Source organism: Astyanax mexicanus, chromosome 20 (assembly GCF_023375975.1).
Source record: "Astyanax mexicanus isolate ESR-SI-001 chromosome 20, AstMex3_surface, whole genome shotgun sequence".
NCBI classification, from domain to species: Eukaryota; Metazoa; Chordata; class Actinopteri; order Characiformes; family Acestrorhamphidae; genus Astyanax; species Astyanax mexicanus.
This window is the reverse complement of record NC_064427.1, coordinates 3,438,598-3,459,148: the sequence shown is the minus strand read 5'-3', so window position 1 is coordinate 3,459,148 and position 20,551 is coordinate 3,438,598. Positions and strand designations below refer to the sequence as shown.

Sequence of the window (20,551 nt, the reverse complement as noted above, 5' to 3'; positions counted from 1 at the left end):
AGCTATGGGGCTCACCAACCGCAGTGGGCACCTCATATTTCAATGGAACTTCATAAACTCATCTTGTTTCAATTCAGAATTGAACTGTAAGCCAAAAATTCATCTTTAGAAGGATTCTTAATCTGAGGGTTATGACCCCTAAAAGGATTGTGTGACGTGCAAAAGTATTCAGCCCTCCATTACTTAGTATCAATACAATACAAGTCTGTGAACAGTAATTTTTCCATGTTTTGTCACAGATGCTCAGTGGGGTTTAGGTCAATACTTTAATACTTCACAGTTACGTTCTACTTTGTGTTGTTTTTTTTTTTCACTTCAAATCCCAATAAAATACTTTTAAGCTTGTGGAAAAAGCTAAAGAGGAATAAATACTTTTTTCAAGACACTGTACTTGATGCATCTTGTAAGCTGAAACCAACCTCGCATCGCATGCATAAACCTTTTTTAACTGAAGGATGCAAGAAAAAAAAAATCTCTCTTTAAAGTTATACTTAAAGATATTTAAAGCTGATAGCAGAAACTAGGAAAATGAGTCGTTGTCATGTTTACATCATCACATTAAGGGAGTATATGTATCTCATGATTAATCTCTTATTTTTAGAAAGCAGTACTGACAATCATTTTGCCATGCTGTAAATAACAAAAGAGTTTTAAAACCAAGGCGTGTTGTCTTCAGTGACACCACTTCTATTTTTCTTCTTCCAAATTGTTCAATCGGCAATGATAGAATGAATCATCTTCCTATGATTCATTTCTGTTTTTACATTTTTCACACTGAAGACAAACTGAAAGCCTGCTTTAGTTGGGCCAAAGGCAACGGCCTGAGGCACATTTTACACCTGCTATTTTGGTTCAGACCAAACTAAAAAGTCTAAAGGTCCAAAACAAAAAAAGCTAGATGTGAAGCAGCCTAAAACATGAGTAAATAGTCTCTCAGGCAGTCGTGCCTCTCTGATCAGGAAAGTGTTTAGACTGTGGGAAACTTGACTCCTGAAATCACTTAGAAATACGCCTCTATATGACCCCAATTGCTTCAAAATATCACCGAGAATAACACCTGAGTTTTTGGAGCACACCCTTGTGGATGAATGCAATAAAAAAGGATCTCTCTCTCCCTTAAAATGCTGGCTTTATTTGAACTCTATTCATTTTCATAAATATTTATATTAGCTTGACCCAATCTGGCACCGTTTTCTGAGGTGCTATAAATGAATATCATCTTTCTAAAGGTAAAGTAGATGGAGGCCAACCTTCCCCTAACTTCATCTCAGTCTGCGGGGTTGAAAAAAAAAATGCACTTAATGTTTTTTCCTGATGTCTGTCTGGATGAAAATAGAGCAGGACTGTCTGGCCGACTCATTCTGCACAATCAAGATGTCAGCCGGCCCGCTGAAATGTTACGCTCTTAATGATACTCACCTCTGTTCAGGTTCTGAAGCAAATTAGAACTAATTTTAAAGTCAAACAGCTAGACGTCTTATTGCCTAAAAATGCTGAAAGCAGGAATTAAAGCAAAGCCTTTTAGCTGAGGTGTCTAACTTCAGTCAAAATGATCTGTATGCTTATTTTTTTTTAATTCCAGCTTCTGGTCACACCCATAAATTGCTTTATTAGTGCTAAGCTAAAGCCAGAGCACATACAGTTGTGCTTATAAGTTTACTGCACATTCTCATGCTGAATTTTTCTCACAAATCACACAGATAGGCCAGATATACAATGTCCAAATTTATGAGATATCACCAGGTAGCCTCTATTAAAATATGGGAGAATCCCGTAAGTTGCAAGAGATGTGGGATGTCTGTCTGTGGAAGAGCAAATGAGTGACAAATGTAATGGCATTGTTTCAAAGAAAGCATTCTAATTGGTCTCTGCTTGTGCTCTATCTGAGTGTTCCTATCAGTGTTCTCCGTGGGCGTGAGGGGGTGTGGCTTAGTGCTCCCTACCTGAAATGAATTTTTGAAGGGTGGGATGTCTGTAATTGTTTGATTATAGACCTTTGATTTTTAAAACTCTTTCAGAAATCCATTAGAATTTAATACTAATTTGTCCACCTTTTGAACAGTGCTTTTTTACCAGATATTGGAACATAGCTGGGAGTAATTGATTGTAACCAGTCACGATTCCAGGTTATGTTCAGTCAGAGAGAGAGAGAGAGAGAGAGAGAGAGCACTCAAAAACTTCACTCCTTTGTTTCTTTGGTTTTACTCTGAGTGAATGAGCTACTGAGCTCTGAGTTTCCCCTTCTGAAGTCTCCATTGCTCCACCAGCTGCTCGCATTCAGTAAAACTAAGCCGGATCCTCTTTTAGAGGCTGTACGTGTGGCGCAAGTACGGAAAGACGTGTGACATGGCCAAAACTCCCGAGAAAAAAACTGACCCTACACCCCAGTTTTTAGAATTAATATATCAGGCTTAGAAGCAATGATCGTTCCAGCACACTGGTACAATTAAACATAGTATTTTGTCTCTTCTCCACTCAGAAATGCCTCTGCTTTCAATTTAGAAACAAAATAATATGGACTGCCACTTTAATTATGTCAAGCGCACAGGTTGAATGATGGGTTCAGTCGTGTACACAAACCTTGTACAGTATAATCTCTGTAGAAAAGTTCTATCATTGAAATCGGTTGCTTGAGAGCAACCACACATAAAGTGATGGTCAGCAGGCTCAAAGCTTAAAGCTAACCTTTTCAGTTTTTCATTTATAGCTAAAAAGGATGAATACCTGTTTCTTATTCTGTTCTCAGTTTGATCACAGGCTATACAAAGAGCACTCGCTTTACACGACTCTTTTAGTGTTATATGTGAAAGTACTGTTATTTTGTGTTTCCAAATAACCTGCCACTGGTAGATAAAAGTGCTTAAAATAATAAATATAGTTGAAAATAAGTTATTTAATCTTATAATAATTTCTACAATAGAATTGAAAGGAGAAATATTAGATGTTTAATCCAGTTTAGTCCAGTTAAATTGGGCTCAGGTTAATTTTCACTCCTGTTGCAATTGGTTTCAGCAGGTGTCCGTTCAATAACTGGGATAAGAACGAGTGGCAAAACTAATCATCCAACATCATTTCCTTTACTCCATCTAACAGAGTTGCGCAGTTCAATCAAATCTTTTCAACAATGTTCCAATCTCTAATGTAAAGCCTTTTTAGAAGAGTATAGAAGCTGTTACTGCAGCAAAGATGGGCAACTCTCAGTTATTTCCCCTGATTTCACAGGAAACACTAGATAAAGAGGTGTCTACAAACTTTTGGCCACATCGTTTATATCTGATGGGTACGAGAAGATTACGTAAATCAGATTTTTACTAAATATTATTGTAAGAAATGTAATTAATCCAGAACACATTCACAGAGCTACGCTTTTATTGTTATTGTATGCGGACCAGGGGTCAACCAAAGGTCTATAAAAAACGTTTTACTCAAATTGGCCAGGCATCCGTCTCCTGTGGTCAAGCACTTAAAGTAAACACAGACCAAAAGGAAAGCAGAGATTAGCCATTTAGCTCCTCGCTACTAAGATGGCCCTCCCAGCAGCTCTCAGCCTTTTCACTGGCCAACATTCAGGAAAATCTTCTAAACAGAGGTCAGTGAAGGTCAAACATGGGCTGAGTTGATGCATACAAAAGATCCAGACTGTTCTACAGGCATGCAGACACCTTTCAGTAATAAACAGCTTTTCATTTCTCTCAACAGGAGCTATTTGTTATTCCCATTACCTTCATCACCTGCTATGCATGACAATACCTCACCCATTAATGACTGCTAGATATAAAAATAACACTTTGTCTGAAACAGAACTCCAAGATTCCAATGTCTTTAATGGCCACAGGTGTATAATAAAACCAATGACCTCTGGAATATAATCAAGAGGAAGATGGATGAACACAAGCCATCAAACCACCAAACTGAACTGCTTGATTTTTTACACCAGGAGTAAAGCAGCATAAAGTTATCCAAAAGCAGTGTGTAAGACTGGTGGAGGAGAACATGATGCATGAAAACTGAGAATAAAAACCAGGGTTATTGCATCAAATATTGATTTCTGAACTTTTAAAACTTTATGAATATGAACTTGTTTTCTTTGCATTATTTGAGGTCTGAAATCTCTGCATCTTTTTTTTTTTTTTTAGTCATTTCTCATTGCCTGCAAATAAATGCTCTAAATGACAATATTTTTATTTGGAATTTGAGAGAAATGTTGTCTGTAGTTTATAGAATAAAACAACATTGTTCATTTTACTCAAACATAAATAAATAGCAAAATCAGAGAAACTGATTCAGAAACTGAAGTGGTCTCTTATTTTTTTTTCTAGAGATATATATGTATATATGCTGAAGGGCAGCACCGTACTGTAAAAATGTATAATCAAGGCTCTTCTTCAAAGCATTCCAGCACCAAACAGCCTCCAGATTCTGCACCAGCGCTGCAGAGAATAGGCTGTTACTGTTCTATCGCAGTGATTTAAAGAAGACTTTCTTCTATTCATGAGAAAATCAATTGTGAATGAGTGTCTCTGCTCTGAAAGACTGAATGTAAGGTCAGAAGCTCCAACATACACCCCCCATGTTCAATAGACTTTTCTTCCCTTTATTCTGACCCCCAGCACAAGGACGTGTGTAAAAATGTGGTATAATGCCGCACACAATCACACCACTTGATTATCGGTGAAATTGCTCCTCAAGTAGAGAAGAAAAAAATGACAACAAGAAGATTAGAGAGTGGAGGTCGTTATTCAGGTGCGGCGCTCCTCGCATCTGTTGTTATGACAACTGAGAGCCGAGTGACATGGAAGTAAAGCGGCTGAAGTCAGGTCTGTGTTGTTTTAGATGGATGCAGGTTTGCGTTGCGGAAAGTACTGCGAGTTTAATGATTTCAATAATATAGATCGTGGAGTTTTCTTAGAAAATTAATCTTCTGACAGGGTATCTGCAGTGTTTCCCTATTTCTATGGTGAAATTAAATGTAGGACTTTTTAATATCACAAAATTAAAACCACTTTTGCACTTAAAAAAATGGCAAAAAGCACACAGCACCAAAAACGTACAAACATAAACTAATATTAGTATTTGTGTACAAACAGAAATAAACCTAATCATACACTAAAAAGTATACTAGCACGTGGCTTCACTACATTTTTAGCTAGCTAAAAGCAAGTAATGAACCCCTGGAGCCCTATATATGCCACTTGGTTCTGCTTAGTTTAAAAAGCTAAGAAGTTTAGCGAGCTATTTTAACATTTTAAAACAAATCAAGTTTCATTTTTTTTGGCTAAACGAATGACTTCTTAAAGATCCACAGACACACATTTTTATTTTCTCAAATTTAGCCAAGCAAATTAAACCACCCACTTAATAGGACTCCCCTTTATCACTGCAATGCTCCTTGTGAAATGAGGAGGGCAAGGAGGAGAGCTGTGAATGCTATGATAATACACTTTAAAACCAATTAAAAAACTATGATGTATGTGAAATAAAATGGTTTAATCTACTACAGAAAGTTCATCGCACTAAAATTTCAGAAAAAAAAAATTGTAAATATGATTTATTTGATTTTTTATCTTCAACATCTTCCTTTTTTTGGCACATCCCCAGACAAAGAACAGAGCAGGGTTGCTCAACAGTGTTACACAACGCTGCCATCCTATGTTCATTTATGGTAAATACAACAAAGAGGCTTCCCAAAATACCTAGGTATGAACTATTTACACACAGATCCCTGGATTTTGTTACTATATAGTATGGCGTTTACTTTTTGATGCAGATTTAATCTTATCTGCCTTTTTTGCATCTGGTTCTGCAGCTTGTCCATTGATCTCTCGCTCGGTCAGGGTTTGTTCAGGTGATGACTGGGTATGGTTATCTCCCCCTTCCTAGAACAAGCACATGAACAGAGGTGTTAATTATACAGTAACTAGCTCTAAATTAATTTCTATGAAATATATATTTCAATTGTAACATAAAATTGTCTGTATCTAAATTATTTATTAGCAATAAATGGTAGAATGGAAGGAATCAGCAAAATATCGCTATAAATATACACTATATGTATAAATCAAGGATATTTAAAGTATTTTATCCTGCTTTTGTTGAAGAAACTGTCTCTACTGTCCAGGGAAGACTTTCTACTTACTATTGCTGTGATGATTTGATTGCATACGGTAACAAGTGCATTAATGAGGTCCCTAACTCATCCCAAAAGTGCAATAAAATATGTACAATTTGGCTGTTAATATCCATTTAATATTTTTACCAACAATCGGTGGCTGTTCATTGGTTAGATATAATATAAAACCATTCACAAAACACTAGAAGAATTCTATAAACACTTTAAATAGAAAATAATTTTTAAAATGATGGTTCTTTTTTATGTAATGTTCAAAAAAGTTTTGAAAAAATTTATGTAGCAGCAAAAAGGGCCAAATTACGTTACTTAGATTGTACACTGACAAAATTCATGGGACAGCAGTATGTAAGTTGTTACCTCAGGGGTATATTTGGGACTGTATGCCCACAGCTATAAGTTGTGAGGTATTATCTTGTGAGTGAACAAGAAACAATGGTCAGTGGTTTGATAGGGACCTTCCCTTTCCAAAGTTGTGTGGGCATTTGCAGTTATGATCCACAGTGTCGTCTATTTTGGGAATCAGCCTTAGAAAGCTAACATTATCACCCAAAGTGGACAGCACAGACAACCAAATCAAAAGCTTAGGCTTTCAACTCTAGATTCTCCATTTAAAAGCCTCACCTGCACCAGCCAGAAGGGTCCTCTATGCTCAACAGGACGGCACGTGTCCTGGCTGAGGAACGGTAAAGGAGGAGAAAGCTCCAGAGGTTTGATAGAAACAGCAAAATACTGGCATCCTGAAAGACTTGTCCTCTGGCTGACAGGCCGCTGCCTGGCATCCCCGCCAGAGGCTGAAGTGTCAGGGCTAGGACTCGGATGGCACGGGCTGTTAAAGGAGGTAGACTCCGCCTCCGCTGGCTGCTTACTCAAAAAAAGTCTCATGGCACTGAGTATGGCCTGGCTGAGCTCTGGGCTGGAGGAACCGGAACGCTGCTCTTGGGCGATTTGCAGGGTTATGGATGGAGACGATGTGCTGAGATGCTGGCTCTCCATCCTCTTATTCAGTACAGCAGCTATGAGATCAGAGTATTAAATAAAATAAGCTGGTGGCTATACATACATCTTATACAGTATAAAATTAATGGAACTGTTTACTGTTTAAAAGATTGGAATCGCCGGTGCAAAACACTGAGAGCACCGTTAATTTATTTGTTTTTCAATAAAAAAAACACAAGTTCTTAATTTTACACAATTACAATAAATTAAAATGGTACACATATTTACTAGAAATATGTACTGTTTCATTGTTATGTGCCTTTTCTCTTTACCTTTACCAAAGCTTCCATTTATTCAGGACACTCTACTGTAAAAAAAATCTGCAGGACAATTTTCTAAAGGTCCATAACGGTCTTAAATGAGTTCATGTTTTTCACGTATTTTTATCCTGACATCACTCTTACTTTTTCAAATGGATTGACATTCTAGAAACATGAGGTATAAGTAGAATAACTGCTACTTATGTATGTGTATGTAAGTATTTCAAACTGTTCACCAAACAATATCTGAAGGTGTTTAATATAAAATTTTAAGAAATCCCAAAACAAAAAAGTTTTGTTAAATAAAAAATGTAGATGTAAAAATAGTGTAATTTGCAATCTGCGTTCATGTTTGTCACGTTTTCTGCCTTGAGATTTAATCTCCAATTAATAATAATTGTAAATTTTGAATTTCAAATATATTCTAATTCATAGCAGCCTTATTTTATTGACAACACAGATTCCAATCTTTTTAAATAGCATATTAAAGAGTACATTATTGACATCTGATATCACCTTTACCATGATGACTTTGTTCCAGACGTTGAGAAGAATTCTCACGGTCGAGAGCAGGCCTGCTGGAGTGACCATGCTTCTGTGTGAACTGGATGGACAGTGATGAACTGTCTGAGAACATCTGTCTGGGTGAGGGAAGAATATCTGCGTATTCTTCTGACGAGTGTCCTTGGAAGCTGCACAGGCTCCTGGAAGTAGGTCTTGTCATTTTGTCTCTGAGCTCAAGAACCTTCTTCCATTTCAGAAATTCGGGGCAGCTTTTAGGTCTCGGCGTGTCTGGCCTTCTGAACGGCGTCTGCGTACTGCGGGTGCAATTATGCCCAATCTTTAAATTTCCCTGTCTTGCAGATATTGGGCGTTTGAAAGTGCTGGACGATGCTGCTTTGGAAGGAAGGGGGTACTCTGGTTGGATGTTTGATGTTCTTGGTGATGGAGTCTTAAACTGGGCTTGTGGATGAGCCTGCATTCTCGCTGTTGTCTCTGCAGGGGTATTTGAAGTTGGCTTGTTTTGGCCATGTTTCTTCTTCTTTTTCCTCTGATGAGGGTCTTTAGGGCTCGGGGTTACTTGGAGGATGAACTTCTGTGAGTGATTCATCTGGGAAGCTAAGCATTGAGAGCTTGATACTTTTGAGGGTGATTTGGACGTGTCTGACTGCGAGTTCCCCTTCAATGAAAGGTCAATAGAGGATATGGATTTAGCCTGAACTTTGTGCTTGGGCGTAGCAGAGCGTCTTGTTGAAGATTTTGATCTCTTCTTACAGACGTGTGGAGTGCTTGGCAGTCTCATCTTCTGTACAGCAGATTTTGATCTGCTAGGTGTCTCAGAGATTTGAATTGCAGATGGTGAATCTTTGAACTTGACCTCTTTCAGAGGTCTTGGAGATTTCGTGGTCTTCTGCATGTGAGAAAATAATGGTCCCTCTTGAAAATCTGAGAACGTAACTCGTTTTTTATCGGCACATCGTTGACCTGGACTTGCCAGAGCTGATTTCATGTTGGTTGAGGGAGTGTCCTTCAGGGAGGTGAAAGAGTCTGAAGTTAAAGTTGGGCAGCTCCTAGTGCCAAGACCTCTGGAGGACATACAGTGGGCACATACAGGGGTGGCACTGGCACTGCTCCCTGAAACAGGAGAATCAGAGCTGCTGCTGTCCAGCTGGCGACGCCACAGCTTGCGTTTGGTCCTTCTTGACATCTTTCTGACCAGAAAGCTGCGGGCTGATGGCAGGCTTCTCTTTCTTTCCTCTCGCTGATATTTCAAACCTGGTTTATCCAGGTATTCTGAGGTGCCTGTCTCAAAAAGAATCTGTTACATAGTTCCAAAGGCCAAAAAGACAGAACACCTCAAAAGAACCAACAAGGACAGTTAACTGACATTTCTAATAAAACCCCACAGAAATACATAGATAAAATAAATAAAGTCTTGGATTCTGAAAGCTGAAATATAACCTTGGACTGTTTGAAAGTATGTATTTGAATGGATTTACCTTTTCTCACTGAGGAATCTGCAGAAGACGGAGTCTGAAATAAAAAGACAAAATGTGCACACTGAATTCTCAGACACGATCAAATTAAACACATTTAATGTGGTTCATGCACTGTAACATTTACAGGAACTGATCGGCTTGGTTTGATGGTATTTTTGCACCAGGAGTGGCATAAAGTTATCCAAAAGCAAAGTGTAAGACTGGTGGAGGAGAACATGCCAAGCTGCATGAAAACTGTGATTAAAACTCTTAAAACTTTATGAATATGAACTATGAATACCAACCTTGATGCTCTGCTGGGCTAATCTCTGAGCTCTGAGCCTCTTCTCATGCTGCAGGATCCGGTACCACAGTAACTGGTTCCGGTAACGGCGGGTTCGGTACACATGGACGGCTTTACACCTTTTGCCTTTAGAGGAAGGAGGAGAGGGGGAAGACTCTGAGGTGGAAGTTAACAGCTGCATGGATCTGATTGATCGAGCTAATGAATTCTTATTGGCGCTGGCATCTGCTTTCTCACGCTGTCTGGACTGTACTGTAGTAGCATCGGGTGTTAGTTTTGGGGGCCTAAGACTTTGGGGGTCCCACAGACTTCTGTGGAGACGCCTCCACCGAGAAAATTTCCACAGCCATTTCGCTTTTGTCATCTTCTTCTGAGTGTCTCTTCCTGCAGAGGGGAGGCTGCTTGGTCTCGGTTGAGTCTCTCTACAGTTTGGCTGTAGAGTCTTCTTTTTAATAGGAGCAGTGGTTGGGAGTTTGGGTGTTTCGGCCGTAAATGCCTTCTTAACAGGAAGGTCATCATTTTTTGGTTCCTTCGCTGCTGCTGCTGGATTTATGCTGCCATTCATAGCTCCTGATAAGAGAGCTGGACAGAGAGATAAGCAATAACCTTCACTATTTATATTATGTACTAGAAATATGCAACAGAACAACATTAGACCAAACAAAATAACCTCAACTAAAAAATTCTATGAAGTGTTGCAGCACAATTTATTCATTTTTATATAAGCAACAACTCATTTTTTTAAATGACAGCATATTTATTCAAAATGATAATTACAGCATATTTATCATGTATGAATGCTGTTTTGTTTCTAAAAAAAATAAAAAATAAAACCTTGCTCACATTTTCAACGGCAAATGCTAGGAAACAGTCTAACAGTCTAAAATATATATCTAAAGAAAAAGGAGCTATAAAAAGGAGGTTTTATAGCTAGTTGATATCATTAAAACCAAAATTGTATTTACCGTCTGTGGCATTTTCAAGACCTCTAGAGATTAGTTTTATTAGAAAAGACTATTTAAACAAATTAAGGTCTTTTTTTTTAGCTAAACAAACTTAAGACATTTTAGCAGTTAACTAAGACCCTTTTATAGACTGAAAAAAATGTATAACGTTAACCTAGCTTACTTCAGTATGGAAACAGACATTCTACTAATAAAAAATGCATCTTGAATTTAAGTTTTTATAGTAAAAACTGACTTAGCTAGCTAACCTACCTTTGTGAAAAGGAAGTATAACTTACTTACTAGCATTGAAAGTATGTTTAAATTAGGTAAAGAATACTTTAATTTGCATTTTTACTTTAATATGCTTTATGAAAATACACATTAAATATACTTTTATATATATTTTAAGCAATATGCTTTTAATTATACGTTGTGTTGATAGAAAATATATGTAGTTGCATTAAATACTGTTTAAATTGCACTATAATGTAGTTTTTTTTCCCAGTAGCATTAAGGTGTTACACAATATGTGCATCAATACGCAAAGTAGTACATTTATTACAATATACTTTAAGTGTATTAAAATGATGTTTAAAAAACACATACTTAAATCTACTTAAGTTTGCTTAAGTTGTATGAAAAAACACTCAAAAGCACAATTTAATGTTTTTTTATGTTGTGTTTAAATACAGGTTAACTTAATTGCAACTAAAATATATTTTAAGTTGCCATAAGTTGTCCCAAAATAGTACATATAGTAACTTATATATTTAAGTACATATTTTAATTTTAAAAAGAATGTACTTTTCCATGTTAAAATAATAACTTTTGTTTTACATGGGTAGTTAGGTTGGTTAGCTAGCTAGCTAATGTTGGCTAAGATTTCCTTAGCAACAGATTGTAGCATTAGCTAGCTAAGCTAACTAGCTGGTTAGCTAAGCTAAAAACACAGTTTCCACAGAGTTTTATCTGGTTATTTTGGTGTGTTTTTTGGTGGTGGAGTTCTCTTACCTGTTCCTGGGTTTCTCTGGATGGTGGGTGTGAGGTTGTTACTGGGAGCTGGAAGCTGTTCCACCCTCATTTTGCTTTTCACAGTGAAATGGATGAATCAGCAGCTTAACTATAACTAGCTACAGGTTTCAGATACACCAGCTAACCTAACTAACATTATTCACTGTTTAAAAAATGCTAAAATGCTCCGTTTGAGCTTCTTTAGATTTTTTTTAACTGTAGCTCTCAAACGGAAAATTCCAGAGCTCTGAGAAAGAAGGTTTTTACACACCTTCATACAATTCAGTGTTTTTTTAATTATTTTAAAACTTTCTGTATATTAATACTAAACTATGTCAGCCTATTTCCACCACCTAAAATAATAATAAAACAAATACAGCATATTTTTGTTATTATTAATACTGCTATCTCTTTACTTTGAGTAATAAATTTATTTGAGATTGTAGTCATTATTTTGAGATACTAATTCATTATTTCGTGATACTAAGTCATTATTTTGAGATAGCATATATGTGTCTGCTTTCGTGAAAAAAAAACTTTAAAAATAATGACTCAATGATCTTAATGACTTACTATCTCAAAAATGACGTACTATCTTTTTTATTATTCTTTTACATATTCCAACACCAAAGTGTTAAATAAACTTGAATATATAAATATATATATATATATATATATATATATATATATATATATATATATATATATATATATATATATATATAAACAAAACAAAAAAAATATATATATATATATATATATATATATATATATATATATATATATATATATATATATATATATATTCTTTTTTTTTTTTACTCATACATGGTGGTGGTGAATGCACAGCTCATCCCAATTAAATCACCTCAAATCACCATCTCAGTTCATCAGGTTTAGATCAGGCATTATGTAAGTGTGGAAGATTTTTTTTCTCCATCCAAATAGTGCAATATTTACTCAGTAAGGAAACAAACAGCCTCAGGCTGAATTCTAAATGATCCTAAGAAAGCTGGCTAGCTTATCCTGAGCGTGCCAGTGGTGTAAATCATTGACCTGTGATGTTATGTAGTATCTTAAACAGGCACAGAGACATGCATTTGCTTTTAAAGGACGAGAAAAGATAAAAAGCCTTTTATTTTTCAAGCAATTAAAACACTCATGTGGGTGAACAAATCAAATCAAGTAAGAATGACTTGTTTGACTAATATGGCACAATGATGGCTGTTGTTATTTTCTGTATACTATTAGTCACATTTAATATCCATAATATGCTCTGGTTGCATCTCATTGCTGTACATAGAAATAAAAACATGATAGAATACTGGTCTGCTCTGCCTACAGTTTAAGAATATCATCACTATTATACAATATGTCTTTTAGACAAATATGAAATAGTACAAGGATATGATTTATTATTGAATATCAAACAATGCTGGGATTTTATAATATGTGTAAATTATTCTGGAGTAATGGCATTGGTAATTTATGAGAGAAGCTAAAAGCAGAGAACATTTTAGCAGTTAGGAGAGAAAAACACTGCATGGGAAAAAAACTGACAGCCACAATCAGTCAAGTTCTCCATAAACAAAAAATCCATTATCTGCTTTCTGCGGGTGCGGGAGTAAAAGCTGTGGTATGCTTTAACTCCGTCTCTTTTTACACACCATGACTTTGGACGTGGTCCATTGAAATGCAGACCTGATGATGCCAATTTCTCACTGATGTTGTAGCTCCACCTATAAAAGAGAGGACTGTTCATCAGAAAATGTCACATTTTATATAAAGCTGTAAAAGACATTCTGCTCACAGGTTATTGAGTAAAAGACAGAAACTGGGCTCAACAAATCTGAAATGATAAGTTTATTTAAGTCATGATATTTAAGGAATTATAACTTATAGAAAAAAAAACGTCTGTGGATTGATAAACAAAAGTGCACTTGTAATTAACATACTATTCTTTCAATATAATAAATAAAGCTGCTTTAAACTTACATATAAAAAAAAAGTTTTTTAAAAGTTCAAATTTAAAAGTAGATTTAACTTTTATTACATCCCTGTTGCAAACACAGTTCCTTATGAATCAAAAAATATGCTATACTCAAAGCACCATATGAAGCACCTTTATAAGATTACCTCATTACTTATCTCAGCCACTCATATCTCAGTTTTCAGACTGACTTCTCTCCACAAGGGGGCGCTAATAAGTGGCATACTGTATCTTAGGGGAGAAAACTGTGATTTAAAACCAGGGTTATTCCACCAAATATTGATTTCTGAACTCTGAACTTCATGAATATGAACTTTTTTTCTTTGCATTATTTGAGGTCTGAAAACATCTTTTTTTATTATTTTTATTATTATTTCACCCCATTTCTCATTTTCTGCAAAATAAATGTTCTAAATGACAATATTTCTATTTGGAATTTGGGAGAAATGTTGCCTGAAGTTTATAGAATAAAACAAAAATGTGCATTTTACTTAAACATAAACCTATAAATAGCAAAATCAGAGAAACTGAAGTGATCTCTTGATTTTTTCCAGAGCTGTATACAAATAAAAAAAACATATATATATATATATATTAGCTGTTATAGAACTAAAAAAATCAAAATTGTGATTTCAGAATTTATCTGAAAAATGTCTCCACTGCTTGTAATTTGATTCTGCTAACAGATTCCCATTTAAGCATGCGTTCAGTGTTATTTTATGTCATTATTTATATATGCCCCTACATCTAAGTCTGTGCCCCATCTGAATTTTTTCAGCAAATGCCTTAGAATACTGATAACATTTCAGCAAATGTTGGCTTACAAAAATGAACGCTCCAGTGTTGAAGATGTGCTATGAAATTATATGGTAATTTCCTCGGCTACTGGAAGAGAACTGCTGTAAAGTCTAGCCAGTCGCACTGTTGGTCTGTAATCATCTTCTTTGTTAGACTGAACCTCATAATCCATTCTTATTTAATCAGTTACCTTTGATTTCACGTGAATTAAAACAGCTACAAACACTTGTGTCTGAGAGGAAAAAATGAATAAAACACTTAGTTTCCCTTGTTTGCATCATCTAATGATGGCTTAGTATCACTGTGAAACAGCACATAAGACCATTTTATCTTTGAATTTGGCAACAGAGCTCACCAGATGGGGCCTCAGACCCAAGAGTCCAAGGGCTGAGGGGTTCGCTCCACTAAGCCAACAGCTGGCCTGCTAGCCCTGATGAAATGCCTCTTATCGTTTACTCCCTGCGAAAACAAAGAGCAATTTAAATGCCTGATGTTGGAAAATACGGCATGAGTGTAACATAGCAGCAGTCTGCCACAGTCTAACACAGGATAGAACAACACAGAGCACATACAGGACTGCATTGATTAGCACTGAGTAGCATGGTGGTGGATCTGATGCAGCAGTGCTGCTGGAGTTTTTAAACACCCCAGAGTCACAACTGGACTGAGAATACTCCACAAACCAGAAATCAAACCAGAAGCCAATAGTGTCCTGTGAGCACTGGTGAAGGACTAGACTAGAGGATGAGCAACACTGTAAACTGAACTGCGCAGCTACAGATTCAGAGCTTCTGTTTCGGACTTTACTGTATCTACAAGATGGAGAAGCTACTGTAGGTAGGAGACGACAGTGAGGGATTAAACACAGTGTTTAAAAACTCCAGCAGCACTTCTGCATCTGGTCCACTCATACACTAGTACAAGTTTTCAAAAAAGTCCGAACAAAAAGTCTACAACAGATACATGATGTTAAACGATGTTAACAAATTGTTCACAGAACTGAATCACAGTGCCCTCGGAGGAAAGCGCAAAGACACGGTTCTGATACATCAGCTCACAGACGCAGCCTTATGCTGATTGACATCACCGTAGGAGTGATGTGGAGAAAGAGCGACATCTACTGTTCCCACCCAGAGAGAGCAAGGCCAGCTGTGCTCTCTCAGGGTTCCGGCAGCTGATGACAACCGTAACATGGATTCCCAATCATGGTGGCAGCACCTTAGTCCGCTGGAAGTTAGCCAGTAGGTTAATTTGCACCGTGCATTTTAAATATGGTTTAATAAAGATAATTGTTAATTTACTTGTTGAACACATCACCATAAAATTATATCATTTATATCATTACAACATTTGCAACCCCCCCACCCAAACTGAGAAATGTGTCAGGTAATAATCTTCATAAAAATGCATAATAGTTCCACTAAAGAACAGTTGGCGAATTGATATTAATACCGATACTAATATTAACATGTTAATGTACTCAGAAAAAAGTGTGTGTGTGTGTGTGCGTGTGTGTGTGTGTTTATATGTGAATTTACCTGGAAGGATTCCCGTTCTATCATGTGGCACGGTCCATCTCCAACCCTGTCACTCTGATCATTGCTGCAGTATCCATCTAAGGAGGGACGGATGTGCTTATATAAGCACGGATAAGTGCATTCTCCTTATAAATGCCACCTGTCTCAACTACATTGCATGAATGCATCAAAATACACATGCTGGTACAGACACAAACACACACACACACACACACACACATACACACAAACACACACACACATACAGATCCGCACACACGTTTGATTCCTAAGTAGGGCATCATGAGTGAGCATTCTGAAAGCTAGGGGACAAAGCCCAAGGATAGTGCTGACCTTGGTTTTTCTCCATTAGGGGCAGTGTGATGTCATCATTGCCTAGCTTTGCGTTCTTCTGCTTTTTCGGGACTCCAGAGACGACTGGCTGCAGATCGCATAAAGAGCATCCAAACTCACAATCAAGCAAAGAAATGAACTTCATTTATTTCTCATTACACTTAAATGAACCCTGACCGGCTGTTTATTTGCCGTTCGTTTAGCGCTATTAGGTGCCGAGCGATCAACAAGGCTTTACCTTAAAGTGCGCTTTATTCCACCCTCCTTTGGTTAGCGTGTGCCTCAAGTCCTTGTAGGCCCACACGGCCTGCAGCACATGCGACGCCGCTTTGGTCTCTCGTACAGACTGGCTGTGGAATTGGAAATGAAAACTCATTATGCAGCAACCGGTATGAAACTCCAGCAATGACAACCTTCAGCTGTTTCTGAGCTGAATCTATATTTCATTACACAAGGCATTCTACGAAACGGGGGCCATTTCCACACTGCAATTTTCAACAATTTCATCAAGAGCAAGGACACTTTCCAAAAAAAAAAAAAAAAAAAAAAATATATATATATAAGATATGTTCATCCCATAGAAAACAGTTTCCAACCTCATGAATTAATTAAAAATAACGTGACAGTTAAGAACAAGATAGGATGGGAAATTATAACCAGTATGTTTCTGACTAAAAAAAATTAATTACATACAGCTCTGGAAAAAAAAGACCACTTAAAAAATGTTAACCTCTGGAATATAATCAAGAGGAAGATGGATGATCACAAGCCATCAAACCACCAAACTGAACTGCTTGAATTTTTTGCACCAGGAGCGAGTAGCATAAAGTTATCCATAAGCAGTGTGTAAGACTGGTGGAGGAGAACATGATGCCAAGATGCATGAAAACTGTGATTAAAAACCAGGGTTATTCCACCAAATATTGATTATTTCTGAACTCTTAAAACTTTATGAATATGAACTTGTTTTCTTTGTATTATTTAAGGTCTGAAAGCTCTGCATCTTTTTTGTTATTTCAGCGATTTCTCATTTTCTGCAAATAAATGCTCTAAATGACAATATTTTTATTTGGAATTTGTGAGAAATGTTGCCTGTATTTTATAGAATAAAACAACAAAATCAGTGAAACTGAAGTGGTCTCTTAATTCTTTCGAGAGCTGTATATAGTGTAATCATATATACAAAAACCACTATATTTTGTGTTGCTATAGTTTGTTTGGGGAGTCTATCTGTGTCTAAAGCCTCATTTATTACATTTTTTGATAATCTATTATTTACAATGCTTATATCCTAATACTCTAACCTCTTCCTGATATTATTACCTCTTTCCAATTCTGTGTGTTTTGATGTTTCTATGAACTTCCCCACTGTGAGACCTAAAAAAAAGATCTTTGCTTTTTTTATTTGTGAAGGTTCTCTGAAAGCTAAAAGATATGGACAGTACAATGCAGTACATTAATTTTTTTCACTTTGTTATATTGTTCATATCGATATTGGATTTTTTTTGCATCAACTGTTTTTGCATCGAATTAAGAAACATATTGTGCTATAATTTTTGTCCTTATGCTCCTGCCCTATATTTAAATAATAGCATAATCTTTGGAAACACCCTTTGCGAGAGTTTTTGTTCTTAATGCATTTTAGTCAACATCGCTAAAGATTTCACATTCAATGACTCACATCCATTAAATACAATACATTTCACTTTCACGCTCTTAAACTCTTAGAGAAGTTTTATGAATGCCAGATGAGAAAGTCCCAATACCTTGTCCTGTTTATGGACACCAACTTCTGGACTCCTTGTCCCTGAATGAGGAAGCGAGCGTTCTCCAGATTGTCGGTAATGATTTCATGGATTGTATTCAGAATTGCCACCACTGTGTCTCCGTCCAGGTTTTTGGCAGGTCGCTGCTGCCCGCTGGGCAGGTTGCTGACCAGGTCCCTCATGGCATAGCTCCCTACAAACAGCAGAAATACCATATTACTGCCCAACCAGCAGCAACAGCAAAGGAGGGGTTTTCAATCATTGGGACTTTCATTTGTTTAACTGCCAACCAGGCACAACACAATACTTTTACAATCACAGAAAAGCCTTGTATCTCCAATTTTGCTTCACACATTTTGGCTTAATTTGAATCTGATAAATGTTATTTATATTCTGCAAAAAGTAATGACAAAATTATTAAACTTTCTCTCATTGACATTAAAGAATCCTTTTCATAATGTTACCTATTTGGAGATACAATGTTTTCATTCAACCAGAACAATATATAGTTTGAAATCAAGCCTTTTTTGTAATAAGTCGCGAAATCTTTCCCTTTGTTCTGTGAACATTCTAAATTAAATAATGACATAATATTAAGCACAGAATTTCTGATTTTTCGCTGAATTTAGCATAAACTTTGTACTGTAGTGCTTTTTTACTGCAAGTACCAAAAAGGGGAGAGGTCAGTTGGAAGGTAATTAACATGTGGGCTTTTAAGACTGGTTGGTCATTGAATTTCTAATTGTATCTGTAACTGTATGTCAATATTTACCCTATTAATTAGTAAATGATCAACATCATCCCAGGAGTGATGAGGAAAAAAAGCGCCATCTATCCTCTCAGAGAGAGCAAGACCAATTGTGCTCGCTCCGGGCTCTGGCAGCTTATGGCAAGCTGCATGACCGGGATTCGAACCAACATGATCTCCAGGTCATAGTGGCAGTGCTTAGCCTGCTGGACCATTCGCCGCCCCACTCACGTCCTTCTTTGTTCAAAACCAAGCAATCATTAAGTAAGGAAATAAAACATAGCAGAATGCACTCTTACCGATGAGATCTTTGTTTTTGTGGTCAATAGCCAGGTTGCGCAGGGCGATGGCGATGGCCCTCACCACTTTATCTGCATCTGAATGAAGCAGCTCGACCAGAATTGGCAGGCCCTTCTCTTTCCGCACAGTCGCTCGGATATAATTGGACCACTGAGAAAGAGGAGAGACGGAATGATAGGCTATTAAATCGTGCATTAATTTCAAGGCCTCATTTACATGTGCAGGGTTTCAAAAGACAATTGCTCTCTGTTGTATAAAGGTTTCTTGTTCGGCCTTGGGTTATGCTCTCTCTCTCTCTTTCTCTCTCTCTCTCTTTTTTCTTATCTGCTTGTCCCTCTCCATGCCCAGTGGTCCCACTCACAGCCCACTGTCCTGCGGAAAGGTTCTGAAGGGCCCCCGCAGCTGCCTCCAAAGTGTTTTGGTTGTGGCTCAACTTGAGGAGTGACAAGTACAGCCTCACAACCTCGGGCTGGTAGAGCAGCTCCAGACCTGCACACACACACACACACACACACAGATCAAAGCAGTGAGCTCTGACACGTAGGGAAAGCTGAGTGATTCATAATCCAGCAAGTCAACCACAATATGATATGGATATAACAGACATTCAGTATGCGCGGTAAAGCCATAATAATGTGATGTATGTTAGAGTTTATCATGACAGCGTAGCCCGCAGCAAAAAAAACACAACGATGAAATATGCAGTTTTTTCCCTGAGCATGGTGGTAATATGGCATTAATATGCTACGCAAGCTTCATCTTTGCTGCATCTGTTAGAATAAGACCTTTAAAGGCCTCCCGCCCTACAGAGGCCTCTCTCTCTCTCTCTCTTTCTCTCACTCTCTCTCTCTCTTTCTCTCTCGTTTTTGAGCGACAGACAGCCCAAACGGCATAGACAAGATTCGAAATTCACAATGGAAGGGGATGATGACCTAAGGCATGTATCCACAGCTAGTCTGGAATACAGAGCCGAAATCCTTAAGAACTCTTTTATAAGCGCCCTCAAGAGTCTTTTAACGATTCAGCCTGCACAGCAATGAGCCCGCTTTCTGATCCCCAGGATCCTCTGGAGCAAACCGACTTATCTCTGCTGAACCTTTTCCGAAGAAGATGGAAGGGTGACTCAAGGGAGGGGAGGGAGCCTCCGCCTGGGAATGAAGCAATCAGAAGCTGTTTATCTTGTCGACACCCACTCGACTCGACTTGACTTGACAGTTGAGGCAAATCGATAGAGTGTATTGCATACTTTTACTGCATACAGTAAACGTCCTTAGGTTGAACCTCACTCGTTCCTGCGTGGATCATTGTCTTTACTTTCACGTCACTTTGGATTCCAGAACTCTTAAAAGCTAAATCGGACACAGAAAGTGAGTTTTTAGAAAACAAGGGGAAGCTATGAAAACAGAATCAGCATGATTCAGCTTGGGTTGGTGCTTGATTGGTGCCATCAA

At 37.4% G+C, this 20,551-nt stretch overlaps 2 protein-coding genes across 5 annotated transcripts in view; both read right to left on the bottom strand.

Moving 5' to 3' along the window:
* Positions 1-5,526: 5,526 nt before the first annotated feature.
* On the bottom strand, positions 5,527-11,828 carry LOC103030033 (uncharacterized). 2 transcript variants are annotated; one of them, XM_022680891.2, is made up of 6 exons: positions 11,628-11,828; positions 9,671-10,251; positions 9,387-9,420; positions 7,909-9,189; positions 6,752-7,143; positions 5,527-5,876 (listed from the first exon to the last, which is right to left on the bottom strand). In XM_022680891.2, exons 1-6 carry the CDS (start codon positions 11,695-11,697, stop codon positions 5,736-5,738), a joined length of 2,499 nt encoding a protein of 832 aa, XP_022536612.2. In that variant the 5' UTR covers positions 11,698-11,828; the 3' UTR covers positions 5,527-5,735. The 2 variants fall into 2 exon arrangements, with proteins under 2 accessions (XP_022536612.2, XP_022536610.2); XM_022680889.2 differs by having other exon boundaries at positions 7,903-9,189; positions 11,628-11,827.
* Positions 11,829-12,739: 911 nt separating this feature from the next.
* Positions 12,740-20,551, bottom strand: part of arvcfa (ARVCF delta catenin family member a) — a 31,399-nt gene continuing 23,587 nt past the window's right edge. For all 3 annotated transcript variants that reach the window (XM_007250238.3, XM_015606063.3, XM_015606064.3), the window contains 8 exons: positions 19,462-19,589; positions 19,100-19,250; positions 18,053-18,245; positions 16,525-16,636; positions 16,287-16,374; positions 15,954-16,030; positions 14,771-14,874; positions 12,740-13,366 (listed from right to left, as the gene is read on the bottom strand). In XM_007250238.3, the coding sequence (XP_007250300.2) occupies positions 14,782-14,874; positions 15,954-16,030; positions 16,287-16,374; positions 16,525-16,636; positions 18,053-18,245; positions 19,100-19,250; positions 19,462-19,589 (842 nt within the window). In that variant the 3' untranslated portion in view covers positions 12,740-13,366; positions 14,771-14,781. The remainder of the gene's footprint in view (positions 13,367-14,770; positions 14,875-15,953; positions 16,031-16,286; positions 16,375-16,524; positions 16,637-18,052; positions 18,246-19,099; positions 19,251-19,461; positions 19,590-20,551) is intronic.